This window comes from Maylandia zebra, linkage group LG3, assembly GCF_041146795.1.
Source record: "Maylandia zebra isolate NMK-2024a linkage group LG3, Mzebra_GT3a, whole genome shotgun sequence".
Lineage (NCBI taxonomy): Eukaryota > Metazoa > Chordata > Actinopteri > Cichliformes > Cichlidae > Maylandia > Maylandia zebra.
In genome coordinates, this window is record NC_135169.1 from 33,521,905 (window position 1) to 33,547,588 (window position 25,684).

Here is a 25,684-nt window from a genome sequence, read left to right on the forward strand (position 1 = left end):
GCAAGGTGACTCTAAGTTCACACACATCCTCACACCTGGATCATAAAAGACTCCCGACTGCACCGGCAGTGAGAAATGGAGCTCCTCATTCTTTCTCTTGACTCACTGTCTTTTCACATGGATGTCTTTTCTCCTCAACAGCCTCTCCCTCTCGACTCCTCCCAGCCTCCCCCTCCCCTCTTCCTCTCCTCCCTGTGTTGTTTTGGTTTTGTGGAAATGAGAACCAGATGTTGCTTATTGTGCAGAAGTCAGCGATGGATGGATGGAGGGAGGGAGAGAAGGCAAGAGGAGGTTTGGAGGGGGGGTGTTAGGTGAGGTTACAGGGGCTACAGGATAAAGGAAAAGGTGGGTGCTTGAAGGATGAGACAGATGTGGTTATATTTGAGGATTAGCTGACAGACCTCTGTAGCTTCAGCCAGAGACCAGATATGAGGAGGGTAGATACTTCCTGGGGGTGCAAAAGGTTGGGGGGAGGGGGGTTAGTTTGTGGAGGGTCTGATTCAGCAACTTTGTCCCAGAGACCGCTTCCTGACCTGGGTGAAGTGGGGGTGTGGGGCCGTTTTAGTAGCATGTTTGTCAAAATTACACAGTCTGAGTATCCTGAATGTACACGACAGAGAGCTGGCCCCACAGGCTGCAATTATCCTTGTTTGCTGCTAGTTGGACAGTTAACCACGCGGCTTCCGTGGTATAACTTGTTTGTCCTTCATGCTACAGAAGCATCGGCATAAATAATCTTCAGCGCTTTATGGGAATTGTTGGTGACAAAGCTGAGGTTGGGCTGAAGCTGGAGGAGTGAAACATTAAATCAGGACATGTACTTAAAATAAATGACAGCATGTCAGTGTAAAAACAAAACTCATCTGGAATCAAAGAGGGAAAGAAATAGTAAAATTATCAACAGAATACTCGCTTGTTCTTGCCAAAGTGACTACATTCATTCTGTTTTTGAGTTGTGGCTTTGTAGAAATACAGCCAGGTTTACTAAGAGAAAAGGATGCAAGGCTTTCTAATATTGTTACCTGGTAGAGCACAAGTGAAATAAGGTGTGAAAAACATTTTTCAAACCTTTAATCCAAATAATAGATCCCGATTCTATAATTAATTATTAAAATGTTCCTGATATAAGTGATTAAAAAAATTCAGACACCTATATAGAAAAAAATGGTCCCTTTGACCACCTGCTGAAGTTCAAACTGAACATCGAAATGAGGAAGAAAATTGATTTGTGACTTTGAAAGTGTATGATTGTTGGTTCACACACAACCATCTCTTTACAGAGACAAAACATCCAGGGAGCCGCAGGTGAAAGTCGTCAACGCCGAAGGAGAATGACCAGCGTGCTTTGAGCTTACAGGAAGGAAAAGTTACTCAAATAAACACTTGTTACAAACCAAGGTACGCAGAAGAGCATCTCTGAATGCACAGCATGTTGAACCTTGAAGAAGCAGGGCTACAGCAGCAGAACCACACTGCTTCAGCCACGAACAGGAAACGGAGGCTACAGTTTAAACAGACTCATCAAAACTGAACAACAGACAAACAGACAAATGGAATGAAAAGCTCCACCCTGCCTTATATCAACAGTTCAGACTGCTGGTGTTGTAGGGTTGGAGATATTTTCTTGGCACACTTTGGGCCTCCCAATACCAACTGACCATTGTTTAGACACCACCGCCTGCCTGAGTATTGTTGCTGACCATGTCCATCCCTTTATGACCACAATGGACCCATTTTCTGATGGATGCTTCAAACAATTGACCTTTTTATAACCCATAACCAGTCAAACACCTCTTGACTTTAATGGGGTTTAAATAGTTGGCTATTCAACCTTTTAAGACAATTCTGTGAAGATCATTACTTGCTCAGCACACGCCAGTAACGTCCTAGATTTTCTGTGTAATAACATGGTTTTATTTTTTAACTATGCCAACAAGTATACATAAAAAAATGAACAATCCAATTAAAGGAAGTTTGTTCCCATGCTACAGTATTGTTTGACCTGTTTGTGGTGTTGACCGCTATGATGCATGTTGACTGAAAACGACGCAGTGCTGTCGTACACTGTTATAGGTGCAAAAATGCAAACAAAGAGTCATTTTAGCCCTCAGCTGGGTGGTTGCTCGGCAACACGCTAACATTGTTTTTTGTAATGTGTAATTTGGCTTTTGCAGACAAAACTGAGACTGTCATGAAGTTAAAATCACAGAATGCATTCATGAGACATAACATAACAACTTTGACATGACACACCATGTCATAACCCTCAAACTGGCTTCTTGAACATGACAATGAGTTCACTGTATTCAAATGACCTGCACAGTCACCAGACCTCAGTCCAGTAGAGCACATTTGGGATATGGAGGAAAGCTTTGATTGCAAATTTTAAATTCCGATCAGTTTATCTGCTTTTCTTTGGCTGGGCACAGATATGGTTTGAGTGAGCGAGTTTCTGTCCACCACTGAAAACCAGCAGAACGAGAAAAAGGAGAGACAAAGAAGTGGTACTGAAGTTTTAGAGTAGAAGTCATAATGTAGGTCACCCAAACAAAGTCCCAGGTTGAATTGCAAGCAGCTGTCCTGGCCACTTCCTGCCTGGCATGGAGAAGGAGTGCTGAGCCCGATGGTTGGTCTTGCCCCGCCCAGCCACACTGTATGAGCTCAGCATTAAAATGGCTGACAGACAGAGACAGAGAGAAAAGGGAGGAGAAAGAAGAATGGAAGCCAACATGGCTGCCAGAGGTTTCATGTGCATCCTTCTCTGTGACCGGACACAACTTTGAGCAGATGCTTGGCAGTCAATTCTGCAGCAGCTCCAAACAGACATCCAAACTGGTTCACAAAACAAAGGGAACAGAGTGAAAGAATGTGCTGCTTGTCACAGTTTGTTTCCTTTATTGCATTTTCAATCCCTGCAACTTACCAGCAACATCTTTCTCATACATTAAACACAACTGTGTCCTCTGAGTGTCTGCCCATCAAGATGGCATCACCTCAAAAACACAACTGATTCCCAGGCTAAAATATAGAGCTGTCTGGGAGCACCACCACAGTTTCCCTAGAACTGCACAGGACATATGCAGTATCATTTAAAAGGAGCACAGGGAGAAGACACTGTTAATCTGACACTCTTTAAAGTAACTGAAGCCACATAACTACTTGCAGTATGCAGTGGTTCTTAACCTGGAGTTTTAGATCCCCACAATAATTCAAAGGAGCTCTGACGAGACTAACAGGAGGAAAAACCAGAAAAATGTCTGCTACACAAAATGTGGCCTTGTTTCACTGTTGTGAATTCTTATTTAATAGGTTTAATTGTGAACTGCTGGTGAGATTTTCTGCTGTAGTGTTTGAAGTTTTGGATTTCTGCTTTTAATTTCCTGATTATTCTACAGTGAGTCCTTGTTTTATTACCCAGTCTCTGTTTACTTTATGGTTGTTTTTGTGATGGGCTTTGCTCTATGTGTTTACTGATGTTTTGGTGTTAGGGTCAGTAACCATAGTCATAATTTCTGTCTCAGTCTGTCTATGGATCAACCCTTTGTTTTCTTTATCATGTGTTATATCTGCGCCTCCTTTGGTTTTTCCCTGTCTTACTTTGAAGGGCTGTTTTCTTTGGTGTCCTGGGTCAGTTTTGCTTCCTGTCTGTCCATCCTGATTGCCTGATTTTTGTTGCTCGTTGCTAACTGTTTTCACCTGTGTTCAATCTTCTGCGCAAATTTCCATTCTCATATTTTTCTTTCATTTGGTCGGTCCTTCCAGTTTAGTTAGTCTTTGTTCTTGCTTTGTCTCCATACCTTGGATTTCCCCCCTCCCCTATGTTTTTGACTTCATTTTGGCCTTTGGTTTACTTTAAGGTTTGTTTTATCTCCGTAGACTTGGGTTTCAACCATTAAAGCTTACATTTGTTCATGACCTCTGCCACTTGTGTCCTGTGTTTGGGCCCCTCCAATCTACTAATCATAATAAATTAAAGGTTACCATTTATTCTTCAGATCTACCCCCCCCCACCCCCCCCAACACAACACAATTGACTTTTTTATAACCCATAACCAGTCAAATATCTCTTGACTTTAATGGGGTTTAAATAGTTGGCTATTCAACCTTTTAAGACAATTTTTTGAAGATCATTACTTGCTCAGCACACGCCAGTAACGTCCTAGATTTTCTATGTAATAACTTGGTTTTATTTTTTAACCATGCCAACAAGTATATATATATATATAAAAAAATGAACAATCCAATTAAAGGAACTTTGTTCCCATGCTACAGTATTGTTTGACCTGTTTGTGGTGTTGACCGCTATGATGCATGTTGACTTAAATGCTTGTTGACTGAAAACGACGCAGTGCTGTCGTACACTGTTATAGGTGCAAAAATGCAAACAAAGAGTCATTTTAGCCCTCAGCTGGGTGGTTGCTCGGCAACTCGCTAACATTGTCTTTTGTAATGTGTAATTTGGCTTTTGCAGACAAAACTGAGACTGCCATGAAGTTAAAATCACAGAATGCATTCATGAGACGTTGTAGTTGCATGAAAGCAAAAAGGAAAAAAGAGGTAATTTTAGCCCACTGGTAGGTAGTTGCTAAACAACATGATGAACTCATAATGTCTGATATAGATAAGGACCTTGAGGGGCCTAGGAGGTACCTGTGTGCCACTTTTAGCAGCTCAACTCTTAATCGTGTAGGAGGAGTTTGCGGACAAAGAAACAAACAGACAGACAGAGCTTTTGTGTTTTATAGCAAGATAAATGAAAAATCAAAATGCAGCTGCTTTCCCGAAGTTAACTTGCTTCTGTTATTGCATCTGTATAAGACACATTAGAAACTTTAGGATAAGTGCACGGGTAACTGAAGCCTAATGTTTTGTCTGCTGGAACAGGAAGCATTCCCACACAGCATCTACAAATCCTTCACTGTTCGAACAGAGCAGCAGCTGGATAAGTCGACAGAGTGCGGGAGAGAAGTCCACTGAGACAAATGGAAAGAGCAGGTGACAGAGAGTTTAGCCAGAGGAGGAGGCAAAAGGTCGAGCAGATGTGCAGAGAAAAAAAGTGGAAACTGAGGGGTTAGTCAGGTTACTTCTGTCAGGTTTACTCCTGAAAGTGAAGCAGAGGGTCTCATTCAGTAACACACAACCTTTGCATGACAACAGGTTAGTTAATGAATTTGAGAAGAGTAGAAACAGAGAACCAGTGTGTGACAAACTACACACACCTCATGATTCAGTTGCTTGTAGATCCACCAATAACAGCGATGACTTAAATACGTTTTTGTGTCTCTCACATCACAGTGGAAGAATTTTGATCCAGTTACAGTTTACAGTGTTGCTTCTGTTCATTGAAATTTGCAGTCATTTATGCAGAGCTCTCTTAAACTCCCACCTCAGGATTTCAATCAAGCTGCGGTTTGAACTTTAATCGGGCCATCGCGACACTTTCATTCTTTCTTTTTTCAGCCATTCTCTTGTTAATATGCCTGTGCTTGGGATTCCTGTGATCACTGACCCAGTTTGGGCAAATATGGCCTCATGTTCGACTCTTTGCAAACAGAGAAGTTTGTGGTTGACTCAGTGACTGCAAGGTGGCCAGGTCCCATGGCTCCATCATGCCTCTACCACTGCGCTGACAGTTGGTATGAGGTGTTTGTGCTGATATAGCATTTTAAAGAGGGTATACTTTCCTTTTACCGCGACTGTAGGTACCACATTTATGCAGAAATGTACTTCACGGTGGGCCGCTACTCTGTAACGTCCCTGCTGAATGTGCATTGCTGTCTATCAAACTTTACCCCCACCTCTTTCATTATGCTCTTTTTGTTTAGAGTTTTGTTTACAGAACATTTAACAGATTAAAGACCCAAATTTCCCCTCCTGATATGCTGGCGTGCAAAACTGAGGTTTATAATCACGAGTTTGCATGAAACCTGAGCCCAGAGTGTTGCTGCATAAATGCTGGCTGTGTAAATAAACATTGTTTTTTCCCTAACAAGTTTACAACATGCAGTGATTTGTCAGTGTTGTGATGACAGCTTCTTTCTCCAGAAAACAATGACCCCAAAACAGAAGAAATGCAGCTTTAAGAAGCCAACGATAGCTCGCCTTAACAAGGAAGTGGTGCATTACATGGACTATATTGCTCTTTTTACTGTCTTTTGTTTTCCTTAAAAACAACATTAAGCTAGTTATCAAATTACAATCTAAAATAGATAAGGCCTGAACAAAATCTGCATTCATAAAGAACAAAATGCACAAACAGGGCCGCAGATAGAAGTGCTGAAAACTAAAAGTAAAACAGGCGAGGTCAGAGTCGCTTAAATATTCTCCTTAAGTTTGTGGTTAATCCATCATTATTGTTATTTACCATTTGCTGTTGTGTGGATGTGAAGGGTTAAACCAGAGAGGAAAAAAAGGGTAAGGGGGGGAGGAAGAAAGAGCAAAAACAGACCAGAGATACTTGTGGTAAGAAGAGGAGGGGTGGTTCGAGTCTGCAGCCTCATAAAAAGAAAAATTTTGCAGCGGGTGAGGAAATAAGAGGAATTAAGGGACGGGGAGGAGGCTGCTTGCAAAAAAAAAAGTTTTTGGAGAGGAACTTGCAGAGGGAATCATATCCCCAAACCTATGAGATAATTTCTGGCCATCCCTTCCCTCTTCTCAGCTGACTTACTCGCTTCTTTTTCTTGTTTTTCTTTCTGTAAAACTGTTTTTATTTGCGTGTTTAATGGCATGTTTTAAGAGAAACGTTACCTTTAAATGTGAACACACACACACACACACACACACACAAAGAGGTGCAGCATCCACACACACGCATGTGCAGGCTGCAGCCGATGTTTCAAGAATACCAGATGCTCGGCTGGAAAGCGTTTCTCTGAAAAATGTGACCGTTCCATCATTTTTTCCAGCTCGTTCCTCGACACATGACTGCCGACTTCGGGTCCAAATCAACCAGCGGTGTAACTGTATCCAGACGGCTCCTCTGCAGCCCTCCAGCAGCTGCACCAGGCTCTCCTGCAGCAGGCTCAAACCTGGTGAAAGCCCTTTATCAATTCAAACGTGACACATGACCTTTGACACATATCTCTCTCTGTCTTTTCTCTTTTTTCCCCATCTTTGTTTTCGTGCCGCTCTGCTTATTAACCCTTTCTCCTCTGAAGGCCCAGCACTGCGCTGTTTTCTCTGCTTCTGAAGGTTGCAGAGAACACTTACTGTAGGTCGAGGTGCTCACGGCTAGAGCTTATATGGATACTTACAACAGATTTTAGATGGTTGTGCACAACGGAAATCAGACAGCTTTTTTCACTTTCTCTAAGGCTGTGCATGAAAACACAGAAACACCGCAGTAAGAGCATAATCACCTCAGTTCAGTTCTGATGACTGTTTTTGTCCCACACAAGAGCATATAATGAAACGAAACACAAAAAACCCTCCTGAATGGAAAAAAAGGAGGAGAAAACCACAGATGTTGATCTGGAGACAGCAGAAGTTGAAACTGAAGGCAGCAGGAATGATGTAACCCTCCCAAACAACCAGTTTTGTCTATAAGAAAGACAAATTTAGTAGGAGACATGGCAGTGAAATAATATGGCATCAGCTGGCACACATTTTGATTGCTGTTGTCAAACCTTGTTTACTGACGTACCTCTAAAGCCGGTCCAGATGGACAGGATGTCAAACTCCCTTTGCAAAGGGGGCCAAATAGAGTTCAGTTCGATCTTAACTATTGTCTTATAACCTATAAAAACAGAGTGGTCCCCTTTCATTCAGTGTAAAATGTAACTATGAATTTAATCAATGCCATGTTTTTAGAAAAAGAATCGCAATATCAGTAATATGTTACTGAGAGTGTCGCATTGGGCTTACGCTTTGAGTAATGCCCTTTTTTTTTAACCAACCAATAGTAAAATAAATAAATGTTATTCAGTAAAAAACAATAAAAAACACAAGGTTCCATTTTCTGTCATTTAAGAGTTTATTTAGTTTACTTTGGTATATTATGGCAGGTCATGCGTCTCTTTGTCAGTTAAATATTCAGTATTTTCACGTTTTCCAAAGCCTTCCCGTGGGCTTGATTATACTGTGGGTGAAGCATTTTCTAGCACTGTGGTCATATGTTTGACACACCTGACTTCACCAAGCCCACCTGGTGATGCTCAGATGTGGACTTACCATCAGTGATCACATTCAGCTACCACTAAATGAAGCAGATCTCATTCATCTGGTGTGACAAGCCAACAATGTCTCTTGTTTAACTGCACTGTAGGCCTGAAATTTCAACCTCTGACGCTGATCATTTACATCTTTTCATTCATAATTTTCACCAGATACTTAAACTGTAAACTAGCATCTGCTGAGCTTATTAGTTTAACCGTACTGTTTGATAACAATTTCATCTCTTTAATGCAACAGATCATTTTTTGTCATTAACTTCCTTTATTTATATTTTGACCGTTTCTGCTACTAAATCACATCTCTGACTAACTTCACAGCTCAGATGTCTTCAGATCCACTCAGTGCTTCAGTTTTTGACCCTACTTTACCTACAAAAGTGTCCTCTGGGTTACATTTACCTTTTACTCGAATGGCTAGTAGCTACACACTTGGCATTTACTGTAAACTTTCGTTTTTCCGGTATCACTATTAAGACTGTGTATAAGTGTGGCGTGCAGAATGGGGAAATGTAGAAAAGAGTTTAATTCCACTCGATCCGATGAAATATAAACGTGAACAGGCAGGAAAAAAAGTATTTGTTCAATTTTATTGATAAAATCATCATTATAAATATAATTACCATTATCATTGTTATGAATTAAATCAATTTATCTTTAGATTTGACTGGTGTAAAAAAAAAAAAAATCAAGCACCATTCGCATTAATAAATAGAGTTGCTTGTGCCAACATCTGGGTTATTTTGGGTATTACAATAAAAAAATATCCCATATCTCACATTCACCCCCCTGATCTGAACTAATTCTTCTCACACTGGATGTAAACTGGGATTCATTTCCATCATTGTCACGTTATGCCTCTGTCCAGCAGGACTCCAAATGACAATGCGCAAAAACAAAGAAAACCAAAAGTATTCAAACTTTTCCAAGAGAACAATAATAACAATAATCATACTTATAATAACAAGAATTTCCATGAAAACAATCATAATTAAAAATTGCACCATGTTGTAGCTCTGCTCGTATTTAACATTACTGTACTTCAAAAAAAAAAAAAAAGAGATAAAGCATCACATTTAAAAACATAATCTTTACCATCTGACTGCTTGCACTGAGTTTGGTTTGCAAGTTTGAGTGTAAGACAAAATCCTTCGTGTTCATGTTTCGGTTTTTAGACTCGGTGTGAAGCCTGAATTACAAACCCACGTGTGTGCATGTTTAAGCCTGCATCAATCAAAGCTAACACTGTGCACAAGAAATGTGCTTTTACATAGAGAGCCACTACATACAGTTACAGGGAGTATCGACTGCATCAAGTACCTTTCATTAACAAATAGGAACATTCACCCCCATAAACACCAATTTTAGATTTAAAAAAGCTCAGTTATTGTAAACGTTGCAAAACAGAATTAGTACTTTGTGTCATTTGTGTTAGAAAATATTGAAATCTTGGATTTATTCTCAGTGCTGTGGATGCTTTAAATCACTATTATGTACTGAGGTCATAGTTCCCTTGTAGCCTTGTTATTGGTTAAAAAAGAAAAGAAAAAACGAAACACTGATTTAAGAGGAAAATGTCATGTTGAAACTTTAAATCTCCCCCCTCAAAGTCCCAACACTGTTACCAGAGACAAATTTCTTGGTAAAAGTCAAACAGAAACACAGTTTTCAGAATTATAAGTGAGTCAGACAGCAGTTCAGGTGGAGTCGTCCAGTTAAGGGTAAGGATGGGATGAGATGGGGGACAGAGGGGAGAGGTGGGAGGTTAAGCTGCTGATGAGGATGAGTCTTTGTATATCTCCCTCCTCTGTGTGAGACTGCGGGTATTTTCTTAATCTCTCAACACACAACAGTACACGTAAATAGTTAACATACAAATATACATTTTCCTGATTTCAGTTTCAAGGGCCTTTATTGTTTTGTTTTCCCCTTTTTATGGCACTTACAAACCACCCAAAAAAACTTTAAAAAATGTCCCCCTCCTGTCTCTCATTTCTTCAGGTTTTTCTCCAGTTTCTCTCTTCTTCTTCTTCCTCTCGATTTCCATCCTCGCTCGGCCCTCGCTCCGTCTCTTTCTGTCCCTCTGCGGCAGTCTGTCAGCTACCTGCTGCTCTGTCTACACCTTGTCCAGCAGGGATCTCTTGCAGTAGAGGAGGCGTCGGGGCGTGCCGTACTTCCTGAAGAACAAAAGCGCTCCCAGGGTGATCACAACCAGCACCAGAAGGAGGACGGGGATCACCACGGCCAGGGGATTGGCCCAGCTCTCCGAATCCGACTCTTTGCGACCCTTCTTGGGGTCCTCGTTCTCGCAGCCCATCCAGTCTTTGAGCACGGACTTGGGGTAGCCGGACTCCACCTTCAAGTACTGGTTGTTAAACTTCCAGTACTTGTTGGCTTTGTAGAAATAGGTGTAAGCTGTGGAAACAGGGTCCGAAATGGTCACAGAAATTCTTTAAGTGTCAACAATGGAGCTGCAATCTAATAATTTTCATTCTTAAACTAATTCTGAGACTATTGTTGTTTCAGAAATCTAACCAGTGCATCTGAGATCTCAAAAAGAAAGCAGCAAATTAAAAAACCCTTACATCCATCTTCACTCATGATGGTTGCTTTGACGTTATCTGGTGCACCGGTCCACTTGCTGATGGGCTTCGGGTAATCTTTGTCCACTCTGCGAGTCTTCTCGTTGAAACGGTAATATCTGCAAATGACGGAAACATTAAAGACAAGAAATAAACGGCCTCGGGTGGGCACCTCGAGCAACAGAGGCAGAGCAGAGGACTCAAACTCGAAATCATATTATAGGCAGTAGTCCTACATCGGGCTTTAAAGGGTTGCTCCATCTCTTTACAAGTGGGATTTTTAAAAAAAATATGGCCTCAAGACGTGCAGATTGGTGGCCAATTAAAGGAAAAACTTGAGCCCTCGAGGCAATGACGAAACATGTGTGGTTCTTCCAGGATTTCAAAAGCCCCGTCCACGAGGCATGAATGATCACTCACTGGTTTGAGCGAAAATATGACAGTGCTGTGAATCATATGTTAACGCCTTTTAAGCATCTCGACCCAGTTAAACATGTGTGGAAGATTTTGGACTGGCATATAAAAACAGTGCTCACCATCAAACACAGGGAGTATCTTTAGAGAGGACTGTGCTCCATCCCTGCAGCAGAGTTCAGGGACTCAGAGGTCAACGCTTTGCTGTTCACACAGACGTCAGCGGCCCAACACATTACTGAGACGCTTCATGGTGACTTTTCCCCCCCTTTAATTAGCAAACTGTTTGTATTCTATCATAAAACCAATGTTAGGTCTGGAATTTGATCTTTTAAGATGTCTCGAAGCTTTGATGCAAGTCAGCCCTCACATATTTCCTCTATGTTGTTATTAAAAAACAAAACCTACTGTTACTGCTGGGGTAAAAATCAATTCTCATGCCCATCTGCAACTGTGTGTATGTTAGACAGCATGAGAGTAGCAGTGCTTATTTTTAACAAGTTCACAGATGAGCTCGCAAAGTGTTTATGCCCACAATCCTTTAACTTACATGTTTGAAACATGTTACATGTTCAACATAGATCCTTTAACTGGAATACATGTAAGTGTGTTACAAAAGCACAAGGTAAAACGTTAAATTTTACTGAAGCTGGTTAAATTACACTTCCTTGATAGCTATACATTAAGGTATATTTTCCTTAATGATTGATTATTTTAATAAATAAAACTTTGATTTGACATATTTCTGTTGGATTTTACTTAAAGTGATTCATGTTTATGAAAGCAAATCATTTTTTTAAGTGTACAAATACTGTTTTATGGGGCTTCACAGTAAAACCCATTTCATGAGGATATAACAAGAATTAAAAGTATAAAACGATTTTTTAAATCAATCTAACACCTAACATTACATGCAGATTTGAAAAGAGGTTTGGTATGATATAAAAAGTTACAAATACCTTAACAGATAAGGTTGCATATATTGTGAGAAAGGTTTCTTCTCATTTAGGAAACAAAATAAAACAAATGGGGAATAAAAAGGAAAACTCACTGAGAGTCTTTGAAGAAGTACGTCTGTCCTGTTGGCGTGTAGAAGAGAGCGGCGTCGATCTTATCTTCGGGCACACCAGCTCCCAGTTCCCTCAGGCTCTTTGGAGAGTCCTTGTCCATGGTGGACTCACTGAAAACCCAGTATCTGCTACCTGGAAGTTAAAAAGAACAAAGATTGAAAACAGACCATTTCGGTCAGATTAGAGTGTAGAACACATGCAACAGCTGCAGCGATGCAGTCATCATAAATCTGATTCTTCACTGATCCCATATGGAACCTACCCTTGAAGAAGACAAATTTTCCATCATCTCTCTCGTAAGCGGCATTGATGTTTGATGGTAGGCCTTTCCAGAAGTGGCTTATGAGCATCGGGTAGCCAGGCAGCACCTTGTGGTTGCGCAGACGCCAAAACCACTTGTCCTGAAAAGATACACGGGAACCGATCGACCCATTAAACAACCAAATCATTAATAATTAAAACTTCTGAGATTACCCAAATGTACCACTGAATGACATAAGAAATGTAGTTATGCCCTTTTGCACATCTTCTACAGAGAAAATAACAAAGATTTACAGTTTAAAGTAAACTTTCAATCAAATATATTTAATCTCCGTAATATTCTGGATATTATAATTGAGCTATTTGTATATATAAGAGCTATTTCTTATATTGTGTAACTTTGTGATGTAGTGTATTATTTCATTTAGTTTACATAGTTACTATTATTACATTTTGTAACCTTAGGGATAAATAAAATATTCTAATTCCGATTCCTCTACAAGCTGTAGTCAAGATTCCCAATATTTCTAACATCGATTAAAACGTTGATTTTTCAGAGTTAGCCCTGATTGTGCATTTTTATCTGCTGGGTTATGTTATTGAAAACACAGCACTCTCCCAACTCAAAGAAACCGTCTTTTGTACCTTAAATACAAACTTTTCCCCTCTGAGGACAGCGATGGTGTCAAAGTGTCCATCACAGACGTCAGGGCCATGGTCTGGCTTGTCGGGATTGGAGGGTTTAGTGGGACGAGGAGGAGGAGGAGGAGCCCCAGACTTTGATCCTATGATCAGAGAGAGAAGTGAAACATGCTTAATTTGCAGGACCGCAAAAAAAAATTAAATCTATTTTTAATTATGCTTAGAACTTCTTTTTGCTTTGCTACATATTGCAGTATTTAAAATGATGATTTATTGCACTTACTCAATAGTCGTCTTAAATTTAACTAAAAAAAGAACAATGCTGACACAGTGAAAGAAGGTTTTGTTATTTAGACATATTTTTTCAAGGACATTGTTTTAATTGTTAGGTTTTACTTGTTAGCGTCGTATTGTGTAGATAATTCAGGGGGAGAGCCACGCAGTCTCGTAATCTTTGAGTTCAGGTGTTGCCAGTCCCATCGGCACAGGTGTATACAAACAGCCATATAGTCTACTTTACAAATTTTTATAAATGAATGGGTTTTTCTAAAAAGCTCAATGAATTTGAGAATGGTGCTGTAGCAGGATGCTACTTTTACAACAAGTTCGTTTGTGAAGTTTCTTCACTCCTAGATATTCCACCATCAGCTGTAAGTGGTTTTATTGCAAAGTGGAAGTTTCATGAATCACAGCAATGAATCCATAAAGTGGAAGACCACATGAAGTCACAGAACGGGCTCAGTGAAAAACACCCTGCAGACTCCATAAGTGCAGAGTTCAGGGCTCCTCTGGCATTAACATCAGCACACCAACTGTGCACTGGGAGCTTCATGGCATGATTTTTCCATGGTTCAGCAGCTCCCGTAGGTGCAACGTGTAGGCGGCCCAATTATTTGTCCATAAAGGGTAGTTTATGGATTAAGCTTGCTAGCATTAGCTAATTAAGAAGAACTCTAACTTTACATATAAATATGGTACCTTTTGCCTCTAAAAGCAGATTTTAAAAACTCCAGTTTACAAAACAGACAAGTGATGTCAAGATAACTGTTTACTTTTTACTTATAGGCCATGGGACCAATGGGGTTTCTTTGTAAAAAAGTGACCCAGTAGCCTCAAAGAGGGGAGTCTCATAAAGTATTAGTGTCACCAAAAAAGTTGGTTCATTAATAAATAAATGCCTGCTTCTTCTACTAAACCAACGCACCATAAATTGCCTGGATTCCTCTGCGGTCATCATCAGGGAGCTGGAAGTTTTCGGTGTCAAACCATTGATAGAAGGGGGCCATGATGGCAGCGGGGTCGTTGGAGTGCTCTAGACCCAGAGCGTGACCAAGCTCGTGGACAGCGACCAGGAAAACATCGTTACCTTCAAAGAGAAGATCAGAATGTTGCCGAAAGCTCTGTTCAAAGTCCTGAAACTATCGTTTTCATGATTTCAAACAATCTGCAATACACAAAGTTTGTCTTGTCCTCTTCTTCTCAACCTTTCACCCACTTCTCTTCTTTCTCTTACCTCCCTGATCGACTGTCCCAGTGGTCCAAGGTTCAGCAAGGTCAAAGTGCGTGTCCCCACCAATGGCTGGACCGGGGAAGTAAGCGTGAGCTAGGAAACCGCCCTCGCCGTCAAACGGTGTGCTGTCGCCGTGGAATCCCTCTGCAAAGGAGAGCATGATGTCTGCGTACTTATCAGGTGAGCCTCTGATCTGACTGAAGGGGATCTCTCTGAAGGTGAGCGGGATGGCGCTCTCCCACACCTTGAAGGCCTTTCGAATGGCGTCGAACGTGGCGCGTTGGCCCACTTTAGGGGTATAGTTCTCTATGCTGGAGAAGCAAAGAGAAATGAATCAGCTTACATCAATAATAACAATTTGTGATTAGCATTAGTCACTGTGTTTTCTTGAGCTAGAACCCAGTACACTTCATATTTCCAGAATAAATCAGATTCTATATGCAAGTTGTAAAGTAAAACCAAATCACTGAATAGTGTGGTGAATTCTGACCTGAAGGTCACCTCAGACTTGTCCCACTTCAGACCCTGCACAGCATATCTCTTTCTCCTCAGGTTGCTCTTCAGCACTGGTCCAAACTTGTCAGGAACGCCACATCGCGGCCGTTTCATCGCCCTGGAAACACAAAGGTAACACTTTCAGTTTTAATCCAGAAAGTATGTGGACTCCTCTGAAGAACTTGTGGTTATTAAGTCTTTAATAATGGCAGTTTTAGCTTCTCACACAGCCGCTTCTATCCAAAAGTGTATAAAGAATGTGACAGTCCGCTATTCACCTGTAATAATCTGAGGCCAAGCTGTTATCTTTAATGTAAACCAGGACTCACTCTATTGTGTTGGTGTCTATGGAGCCAGTGACGGTCAGTCCGTAAAAACTCTGCATGGCGGATATCGCTTTACTGATGGTGTCTGGTGAGCGGATGGCCTGGGCTCTCACATCACCTGGAGGCAGGTAGCCATACTGCTGCAGCCAAGCCTGATGGAGAGACAGAGAGAAATAAATGTTGAATAAGACCTTTAATGCACAAATCATTTTCTGACTAGCTGGACTAAGCTAAACACTGATGCTTTACTGAAAAGAAGAACTGTCTTGTATGTATTTAGTTTTAGAAATTCAGTACTATTAACATGAGCATTTTCATTCAAAGTGGTGTAATTTTGTCATCAAGAAACACGTAACGTTTAGGTACAAATGAGACATGTCAGTTATGGAAGTTGCCCATAGTTTGCATGGAAGATATTAATTGGCAGACAACTGTAAAAAGTGTAAACTGGAAACAAAGACAATAAAAGTTGTATCTTTTCAGTGGTAAAATACTGGTACTGGTTGGCAAGTAGTTGGCAAGTGTTTGCAGACAACTCAGCAAATGTGGCAGTCACACCCAGCGACATCTAGCAACTATTCCCGAACTACGGAGGGAAAACACGTTTCCCTCGTGACCACGTGTTGCTGTGGGGGTTGGCGACTGCTAGTTTTTTGGCCTAAGTGACAGAGACCTTGATTGGTAATTTACTTTGTGATTTTTGAGTCACACAAATGCATGTTTTTCAAATTTTTTGATGAAATAAGTAACTGAAACATAAAGAAAACACAAATTGTAAAACAGACAATAAGATGGATTAACATATTTCTATAATGTAAGAAAGTTTGTGGGCACGCTGCTTTAGAAACACCAAAACATCCTTTATTACTGCAGTATTTTCATCTATGAAGAAAAGTCACACTCCCACTACGCGTAAACCTTAGAAATCTACTGATGCGTGAGTGTAGAGTAAGTGAGGAGTGTGCTCGAATAGGCATGCTCACAAAAAGGAAAACTTCAAGCTTGTAAAAAATTTTTATTTATTTGCTAAAATAATATTGTTGCTATAGGAGACTTTTATTTTCTATTGGGCATATAATTGCTGTTGAAATCTGTTTTACTTTCTCTCTGAGTTAATCAGACGGGCCAAAAACAACAGTAAAACCACCTGAAAACATCAAAAAACATCTTAGTCAACAGAAAAGAAGGGACTGGCCTCCCGTATGAGCCTGTGGGTGTTTGTCTACTTCAAGTCAATTTTCAGAGCTTGTTTGGACCTGCTTCTCTTAGTTCAGCTGTACATCACACATTATATGGCAGATAATGGGTGTGTGTGGGTGTATGAGTGGGTTTTTGTGTGCCATGCTGTCTTGCTTAACCTCCCTCTTCAGCAGCCAACACACGCTGAGGTAACTCAGCATGCTAAATTTATTGTCTTTTCTTCATGTGACTGTGACATTACCCAGTTTATGGTTTCTTCAAAGCTAACATCAAACCCTCAAATGTCCCCTTGATTTCTGCTGGACTTGTAACGGGAAACTTTGTTGTGGGGTCATAAGGAGGCATGAGAGAGGAATTGAAAGCCAAATAAAACACTGATGTCATCTTTGTCACAATGACCCATAACTCTGTCTAGACGATCGCTGCCAAATACAGCTGTCATGAGGCTGGAAAAAAAACACCTTCAGGAACATTTGGGCTCCTCAAAGCTTTAACTTTAAGATCCCTTTGCCACTGTCTGTGTCTATTGTCCTCCTCGCTGTCTGCCTATCTGTGCTCTTGCCAACCGAAACCACCACTGTTTATCTTTACACACTAAAGGTCGGTCTTTTCTTTCCACTGCTGGTGGTCAAAAACTGGGCCACTGTAATGGAGAAGTTTGACAATGGGGGAAAGGGGAGAAAAGTCAGATGACACCTTCGATGGCACTCCTACTTGCGAGGAGATAAAAAAATCAAAGAGCTAATAGGTAGTAGCTGACAGTAAGTAGTTGTTTACCCATTTGTAGATAGAAGCTAAACTAAATAAAAAGCTGAGCTGAGCAACCTTTACACTGGTTTAAGGTACTTCTTGAACGCTGCCTTGAATTTAGATGTAAATGAATGTTAATAAATTAACATGGTACATAGGTTGCCTGCTCAACCAGGTGAGCTAAAGGTTCACAGCCATGTATAACACACACGATATGGTAGACAGTGGGTGTGTTTGTTTTTATGAGTAGGTTTGTGCCACAAAAGATAGATGTATTAATCCTTTTATGGCAGTAATCTGTGCTTCTTGCTTTCTAAAATCTCTGCATGACACGGAAACAGCGTCAACATCCGTCTGTCCACATTTTAGTCTATGCCATCATGGACCACAAACTATTTTGATCAGGGAAATGAGGTCAAGGTTTTAACCATGTTTGGCTATAAATAGACAGCCTAATATGCATAATTTGAGTCAACATATAAAGGTCAAAATGTCTAACAAATGGTTGAAACAGCTAGCTAAACAAATAGCTAAATTGTTAGCCAATACAGAAAGTGCTAAAACTGCTCTCAAGTACCCTGGCGCATTTAAAACTGTATGGTTAAATAAATAAAAATGCTAATAAACATACTTGACCTTATGAATAAAAAATGAATTTTAACTAAAAATAAATTGCAATTGCAAGCTAAAAATATGACAATAGAAAACAAAATCGCTAACAAGGATAAACGGTTGAAATAGCTAGCTAAAAAAAATCTGGATAAGCAGTTTAAAGTTGTCACTATACTTGGCGGATGTTGTTTTATCACTATGTTCTGTTAATACTGTGATGACAGCAAACATCACAGCTGGTGTTGATAAAGGGTTCTTAAGTCAGTTTCGTGACATTTTAAAAAGGCTGTAGCTTTACATTTGACTATCAGATACTGGAGTTGTAGCTAACTCATCATCTCCTGACTCCCTTGTTGAAGCTAAATGCATCTTCAAGTGTGTGTTTCCAATTATGTATGTGCACACACAGAGTTAAAACAAATTTTTATCCCCACCACAAATTAAGCCAGTGGAATTACCCCAAATTCTTTCGTTAGCGTCATCTAAACCTCAGATATCTCTCTTGTTCCACCATATGTCCTGGTTTTCTCTTCAAGCCTGCCTCCAGCAAGTGAAGGGCAAACCATGGATGGAAAAGGAGCAACTGGGCAACAACTGGGCCATCCACAGCCTGTGCACACACAGCTACTGTTAGTCATGTGGTAGGCAGAGAGGCCAGAGAACAAGGTTCACTTATGTTAACCCGCAGAGCGACGACTTATCCCCCTTCTCCCTATCTTTGCATATTCAGTCGGATTATTTAAACATCTAGTAAATGTATTTTATCCTCTGACTCTCTAACACTAACCAACCAAATTTACTTTCTCTGCCTCTCCACTAAATACGACTAGTGTGCCCTGTGGCTCCAGTGCGGTGAAGCGTCTGCTTCTATAAAAACACTCTCTGCTCCACTGCATGAAAGTCTCTCCCACACTGTGAGGACCTCCACTTCTCTCCTCTAGTCCCAAACTACTCCACACACCGCCACCACCTCCGGTCGGAGCGCCAGGTATCCCAGCATGTACCTCGCCTCTGTGGAACTCCCTTACAGCCACCATCAAAGCTTCTATTTATTAAGATTTGTACATGGCTGGTATTGTTGACCTGTGGGTAGCCAATTACCTGGCTACACAGCCATGTGTGGTCAAAGTACTGCTGCTGGTGGTTGGTAAACACACCTTTGAGCCCGTGTAGTGACGTGTGGTCTGAACATATAATGCACAGAAACACAACTGATGCAACGTAGTGGAAAAGTTGGCAAAGCTGCACGATGTAGCTCCACTCTGTCGCTTTATCGATAATTAATCATAGATTGATTCAGTTGCCTAAAATGCAGTTCTTCCAGCTCCCATGGTGTTTTTGCTCTTCTTCTGTGTCATTTACATATCTGCTGGGCTTAGACTGATGAGGAAAACATTTCACTTTGGGGTCTGGCAGAACTGACGTGACATTTTTCACTATTTTTTTTCTCCATTAAAGAGAGAGGACAAAGTATCCCAACAAATATGGTTGTGATAAGAAGCCAAATACTGAACCGTAGACAGATGGATGTTGATGTTGTTTCTCAGTACAACAGATCAACGGGTCAGACTGTTTCTTAAAAAGAGAAAAATGCAGATCAAATGATGGCAAAGTAGGAATTAAATGCATTTGTCGTTGTCTTTAAACAACTAGAAATAATGGGGTTAGTACACAGGCAAGTAAATAAAATCAAGAACACGTTTAAGGCGCTTAGGAGTTTGTTTATCTGAAATGATTTAATGGTACAATTAGCTCAGTAAGTCTAGGCCCAAAAAAGTGAAGGTATCAGTTTGACTCATTATTCTTAATTTTTTAAAAGAAAACTTTTCCTATTTTCTATATTCCAAGTGTCCAGGTGAACTATTTTTCAACCATTACTAGATTATGACTTGGTTATTCAGCACTGAAATGTTTGCTGGGGCATTGGTGGCGTCTGGTCACAGAAGAGTTGAAGAAAAACGCAGAAAGAACAAACTGCAACGTTTAAGTTTGAATCTGGATCATTGGCTTTGGCAGATGTTCTCTCAATGATATCCTGTAATTCCAACAATCTGCAGATTAAAGATAGAATTAAAATGCTCAGCAGCAGTTTTACCCTTCACTGTAAATTAGATGGCAACGTATTAAGCTCGAAGCAAGTCCCTGAAATTGAGGAAACATACTTTTAAAGCTCATAGCTGCTTTTTCTTCTTCAAAAACTCTCGAGTGCTGTTGGGAGTGTGTTTTTGATCGTTATCCTGCTGGAATATTCTTTTTCTGCCAAGCTTGTGGAGCCTGGCAGTCACCTTTTGCACTCATGCAGCCCCGTATCCCAGCACCTTAAACTCCCTGTTCTTTATATGCACATTTCCGTATAAACAGTTTTGGCACCAACTAAAGAAGTTTTTTCTTTGATCATTGTTAAAATCAGGCTTCATTTCCTCACGTCATAAAATACACTTTTGTTCATCGAAAGGCCAGAAGTACCAGAAAAATGTCCAGACTTCTGTGAACCAAGGTATTACAGACTCATTGCCTGGACTTTCTGCAGATCAATCGGGCTTCCAGACGCCCATTTTAAAGCAGAAAAAAACCCTGATTGTGAGGACGGAGTTATCTTGGCGTCATCTTATCAAAGGAGACTATTCATCGGGCTTCTTTTCACAATCTTTAGAAAAGTCTCACAGTTTTGTACCCAAAAGCATGCAAGGTTATTTTTCTGGGATGCAGCACACAGAGATGGACCTATGTGATATCCTTTGCAATGCCTGAGCTGTCACAGCAACTCATCCCATTCCCTTTCCATTGGAAACATCTGTGCTAAGACAGGATGCTCTTATCTTTCAGAGCTCAAACTGCAAATACTGGCACTGTGGCTATCGCCTGGTCACCACTGCTGCTTTTTTTGTTGGTCAGAAATCTTTATATTTTCCCGCTTTTTTGAAGCCAAAAATCAGATTTTTTTTTTGTCATTTCTTTGTAAAGTCTTCCCCACATGGAGCCAAAATGCTGCCACGCAGACACAGCGGCACACTGAAACTCAAAGGTGCGGTAAGTTTTGCTTCTGTGATCACAGATTCTCTTACTCATTCTACTTTTAGGCCTATATTCTTCAATTTAAATACCATTACTGACAACAGGAACTTTTCCACTTATCAACACAAGATCTCTATTATGTCTGAACGTAGAGTTGCCCATCACAGGCCATGTGGGTGCACTCTCATGAGACTGGAGGTGCGCACACATACGTAAAGCCAACCACAACTTCCTCAAGATGTCATGAACTAGAGTTAAGAAAAAAATTCCAGGAGAATTTATAGTTCTTGAGGTCAAAAACAAAGCGATGAAGACACTTCCTCTTCAGAGGAAGAAGCATCATATGGGATTTTTTTTTCTATTTGTGCAATAAAAAATAGACAACAATAACAAGAAGGACAATGGTGTGAGTTTCACGGACATATTTATATTATAAACGATGCTAAATCACGCTCTTCTGTCCACTGCACTGCTGCTAAAACACTAAACGCTGCCTCTTTGACTTTTTTTGATGAAGACTAATTTTTCCTGTCTTTAAAATCTCAGCAGGAATGAGCGAAGAAAACAGACTGACCAGAGCAATGAGGGCAGCAGAAGATGATTTAAAGTGCAGAGTTACTTACATTAAAGAGGGAAAGGTAAAAGCATTAAGGACAGAGAGTGGGCACAGACACAGAGAGTGAGAGGTTAGGAGTATGGTTGAATTTAAAGTTGAGGGACTGAGTCAGTTGTTCCTCTCGCCGTGTGCCAACGGAAAAAACTGAGAATTCTGCTCATGAGCGGCTGAACCTCTCATTGCTTCAATTCTTGGCGTCTCTGACCCAGTTAGCACTCACACCAGCGCCGTGCAAAGTTTTGTCTGCTTTCATGTGTCTTCCTGGTCAAACAGGTCATAAAATGCACTCACCGGAGGTTTTGGTTATGGTGAAACACTATTATACTGATGCCCGACAGCTTTATAGAAATATTTACTGAACTGTCTCTACACTCTGCACCACAGCACAGTTCTACTAAAGTTCTCTTTCTTATTTTCAGAGGGAACATATTAGACTGTTTATTGGATTTTTGTTACAACTGTAGTTAATATTTGCACTGTGTGGACAAAAGTATTGGGAGACACCTCTGAATCTTTACATTCAGGTGTATTAAATCAAACATCTAGCCACACAGTCTGCTTTTGCAATAATCTGTGGAAGAATGAATCGTTCTGAGTCCGAGTGTGGCGTTGTAACGGGACGCCACCTTTGCAACAAGTCAGCTTTTGAAACTTCTTCTCTCCAAGATATTCAACAGAGGCTGATTATCAATGAATTATTGCAAAGTGGAAGCATTTAGGAACCACAACAACTCACAGTGCGTAAAAGTCACAGGCACTCTGCTTACTCAGTAACTGCAGAGCTCCAAAGCTCCTCTGGCATTAACATCAGCACCTAGACTGTGCACCAGGAGCTTAATTTAATGTAAAAATGAAGGTTTTGTTCCAAAGCATTCGTAAAATGGCTGTTTAAAAATCGTTAATATGTCAAATAGTACTGCACATCTGGCCTTGAATCAGCTGTACACCTGAGACCAAAACCAGTAAGAGTGCAGTTTTAAACTGCATCTATTTTAAGTTAAAAATAGCTTAAATTGAAGCCTCCATTAGTGTCACAGTTAACTCTTTGATGTCCATATTCTTAGCCCGGTCAGCACAGATAGCCCCTCAGCTCTCTCTTGAAGTCCATCAGTTTCTCATTAGGCCTGGTGCAGCTGATTATTTTGACATCTCTTAGGTGACAGCTGCGGCCTGTCAAAGCAGCACGCAGCAGATCTCGAGCAAGGGCTTCCCTTTGATGCTACATCAACAGCGGCTCCAGTCAAGATAAAGGGAATTGAACCCAGATGTGTTTTGACCAGATCTGTACAAGCCCGCTGCTAGGATCATAAGACATGCGTCTCCAGATGGCAACAGGAAATCTCCAGATTTTTTTTTTTAAAGTCAAGAATCCTGTTTAAGAGTCTGTTGTTTTCATTGCTGCCCACTTCCTCTGCTCACGGCGTCTAACTAAGCATTTTATTTAAGTCAAGAATTCATAGAGAAGGCAGAAAAAAGGGGGAGAATGAAAACAGATGGTGGAAGGAAAACTGGGTACTTCAGAAGAAGTGATTTAATTTTCAGAGCATAGGGGGAAGTCTTACTTCTCTGTTAGCCGGGCTTCTCTTTTCACTCAGCTTGGATAAATTGGGATTAGTTTGTCAGAGCGACGTTAACAAGTTGAGCAACACTGATAAACCACAAAATTCCCGTAAACTCAGTATGAGTTACTCCGCCCACCCTCCCCAAAAAAAGGATCTTCAGCCACTTCAAGTAAACACTGATGTCACTCACTTGTTATTTTGTCTTTGCTGCTCTGGTTTTTCCACACTTGTTATTTTGTCTTTTGCATCTCATATCTTTCCAGCAGCAGTTTATTCTACTTTCTCCACACAGATGAGTCTCCTGTTTGATCACAGGTTTCATATACAGATCTTAGGTGATGTAATCCTCAACCTATAATTAAAACTTATCCTTCTTCTCCATCAGGGCTGACTGTTGTGTCTGACAGTAAAACTGTGTGCACAGCCTCCATCGCCAGACGTGACAGCCGCAATTCACCCGATCGTGTTTCTTTTTGCACTGAGGGTTATTGATACATCGCTACGTTGGTGTTTTCTAGCTGTGAGAGGCGACGCTGAAGTACACAGCCGTGTTTTCTCACTTTGTTTACAGACATTCATCGCCGTGTTCGCCACGGGACAGCAGCCTGCGGCGTCCTATAAACTGTCTGACTTTGAGTTATCCACCTTGTCTGACTTGACTCACACGCCAGCAACTTGTGGTCAGTGACTAAGGTCCTCCTTCGTGCTTCTCGTCTCCGCACAGAGCTGCAAAACACTCTCGTAAATTGAAATTACTTCTTTTGCACAATTGGGATGACTCAAATTTCACATTAAAATCTTTAAATGGTGCATCCTGTCCGTTATAGGAAGTGGATGGTAGACTGCAGCGTGCCTGAATGTCACGGGACATTGCACCATAAATGGTCACATAAATGTACTTTTGAACGATGATGTTATGGTAAACTGGAACTTTTAGTAGGTATGTTGTGCATAAATGGACTGAGACTACAACCACCCACGGTGCTTGAACTCAATTATTTTGGAGATCCGATGGCAGAATAAGTTTTTCAGAAGAAAGCTGCACTCTTCCTTAGTATTTCCAGGCTGCTGACACCTCTGTGCATCATGTCCGGCCTCACCAGCTTCCCATCTGTGCTGCCTGTGCAGGCAAATGAAAACCATTAACCCCCTCCCCCTTAGTACCACCACAGTACCCCCCCCCCCCCCCCCCCCCTTTTTTTTTTTCTCAGAACAAAGCAGCTCAGCTGAGATTTCCACACTGTACACAGCCACTGCACGGCTGGGTCTCTGCCACTTACTGCTGAAAACTTTTGACTCATGGCTTCTTTCCCCCTGGATGGAAAAATAAAGGTTGGGAAGTTCTTGGAAAAAAACGTCAGGCTGTTTGAAGAGGAGAAAATAAACATGAACTGTGGCGGCTTTTAGTGGAAAAAAAACAACTAAAAATTATAAAGTTATAGGGAGTAAAGGTCATTGGAGTGTCACGGTAATAGATTACTATACAGTTATTAGTAATACGTGCTTTAAGTACATGGAAACCTCAACTCTTCAAAAAAGTGAGCAAACACAGACAGAGTTTCACGAGTACTGTGGGAGGAAAACACACCTGAAAATGCAGACACGCTGCAGCTCGTATTGCACATGCAGAAATGAACGTGTAGCCTCTATAAATGTGCACTGCATAAAGTAAATGCACCTCCAATTCACTTACCTCGGCTTTTAGTACGTCTGCGATGACGGAGGTAAGACCGAAGCAGCAGAGACCGCAGGCCAGGGCGAGGACCCGGAGTATCATTGTGATATCTGGAGATTATCTCGGAGATTTCAGGAAGCTTTCACTCTACACAAATCCGTCCTGATTAGGGAGGACAAAAAAAAAAAACTCCAAAACAAAATCGACTGATGCTACTCCGCGTTGTAAAACGTGGCACAAAAACTTTGTCGTATCCGCATGGACACTTTCAGGGCAGTCAGCAACTTTTACGCACAGAAACGATCGCAGCAGAGTCGGAGCCGAAACAACAACAAAAAGCAAAAGGCTGAAAAGGGAAAGAGAGATGCTGCAACCTAAAGCCTCGCAGTCTGACTCCCTTTCCCCTATAGCAGGACTACCTGTGGCGTGTGTGGACGTGGAGAGAGCGAGCAACAGAGAAGGGAAGAGGGGGGGGGGGGGGGGTGCTCATTTTCTTCAAGGTCCTCCTCCAGTAAAAAAAAACGTCACGCTTCGCTAGGAAGTTCAATTACTACACTACTACACTTTTATTTATTTATTTGTAATTAAGGGAGTGATTACGAAAATAAAAGCTCCATAACTGAAAACACTGAGGTCGCACTCCTGATGCTTTTTCAGTATCAGTATGAAGCAGAAATGTTAATTTCTGTATTTGGAAGCTGAAGATTTGGGCACCGGCTGAAGTTAACATGTGCAGAAATGTCTGTCAGTGTCCCGAGTGAACACAAGGACAGCATGACGGTCTGG

At 41.0% G+C, this 25,684-nt stretch overlaps 1 protein-coding gene across 2 annotated transcripts; it reads right to left on the reverse strand.

The window, feature by feature from the left end:
- Positions 1–8,744: 8,744 nt before the first annotated feature.
- mmp14a (matrix metallopeptidase 14a (membrane-inserted)) lies at positions 8,745–25,350 on the reverse strand. Of its 2 annotated transcripts, none has more exons than XM_004575264.4 (10): positions 24,917–25,350; positions 15,472–15,620; positions 15,138–15,260; positions 14,651–14,958; positions 14,342–14,503; positions 13,141–13,280; positions 12,497–12,635; positions 12,216–12,366; positions 10,754–10,869; positions 8,745–10,583 (listed from the first exon to the last, which is right to left on the reverse strand). In XM_004575264.4, exons 1-10 carry the CDS (start codon positions 24,998–25,000, stop codon positions 10,285–10,287), a joined length of 1,671 nt encoding a protein of 556 aa, XP_004575321.3. In that variant the 5' UTR covers positions 25,001–25,350; the 3' UTR covers positions 8,745–10,284. The 2 variants fall into 2 exon arrangements, with proteins under 2 accessions (XP_004575321.3, XP_076737851.1); XM_076881736.1 differs by having other exon boundaries at positions 12,216–12,362; positions 12,493–12,635.
- Between the last annotated feature and the right edge of the window lie 334 nt (positions 25,351–25,684).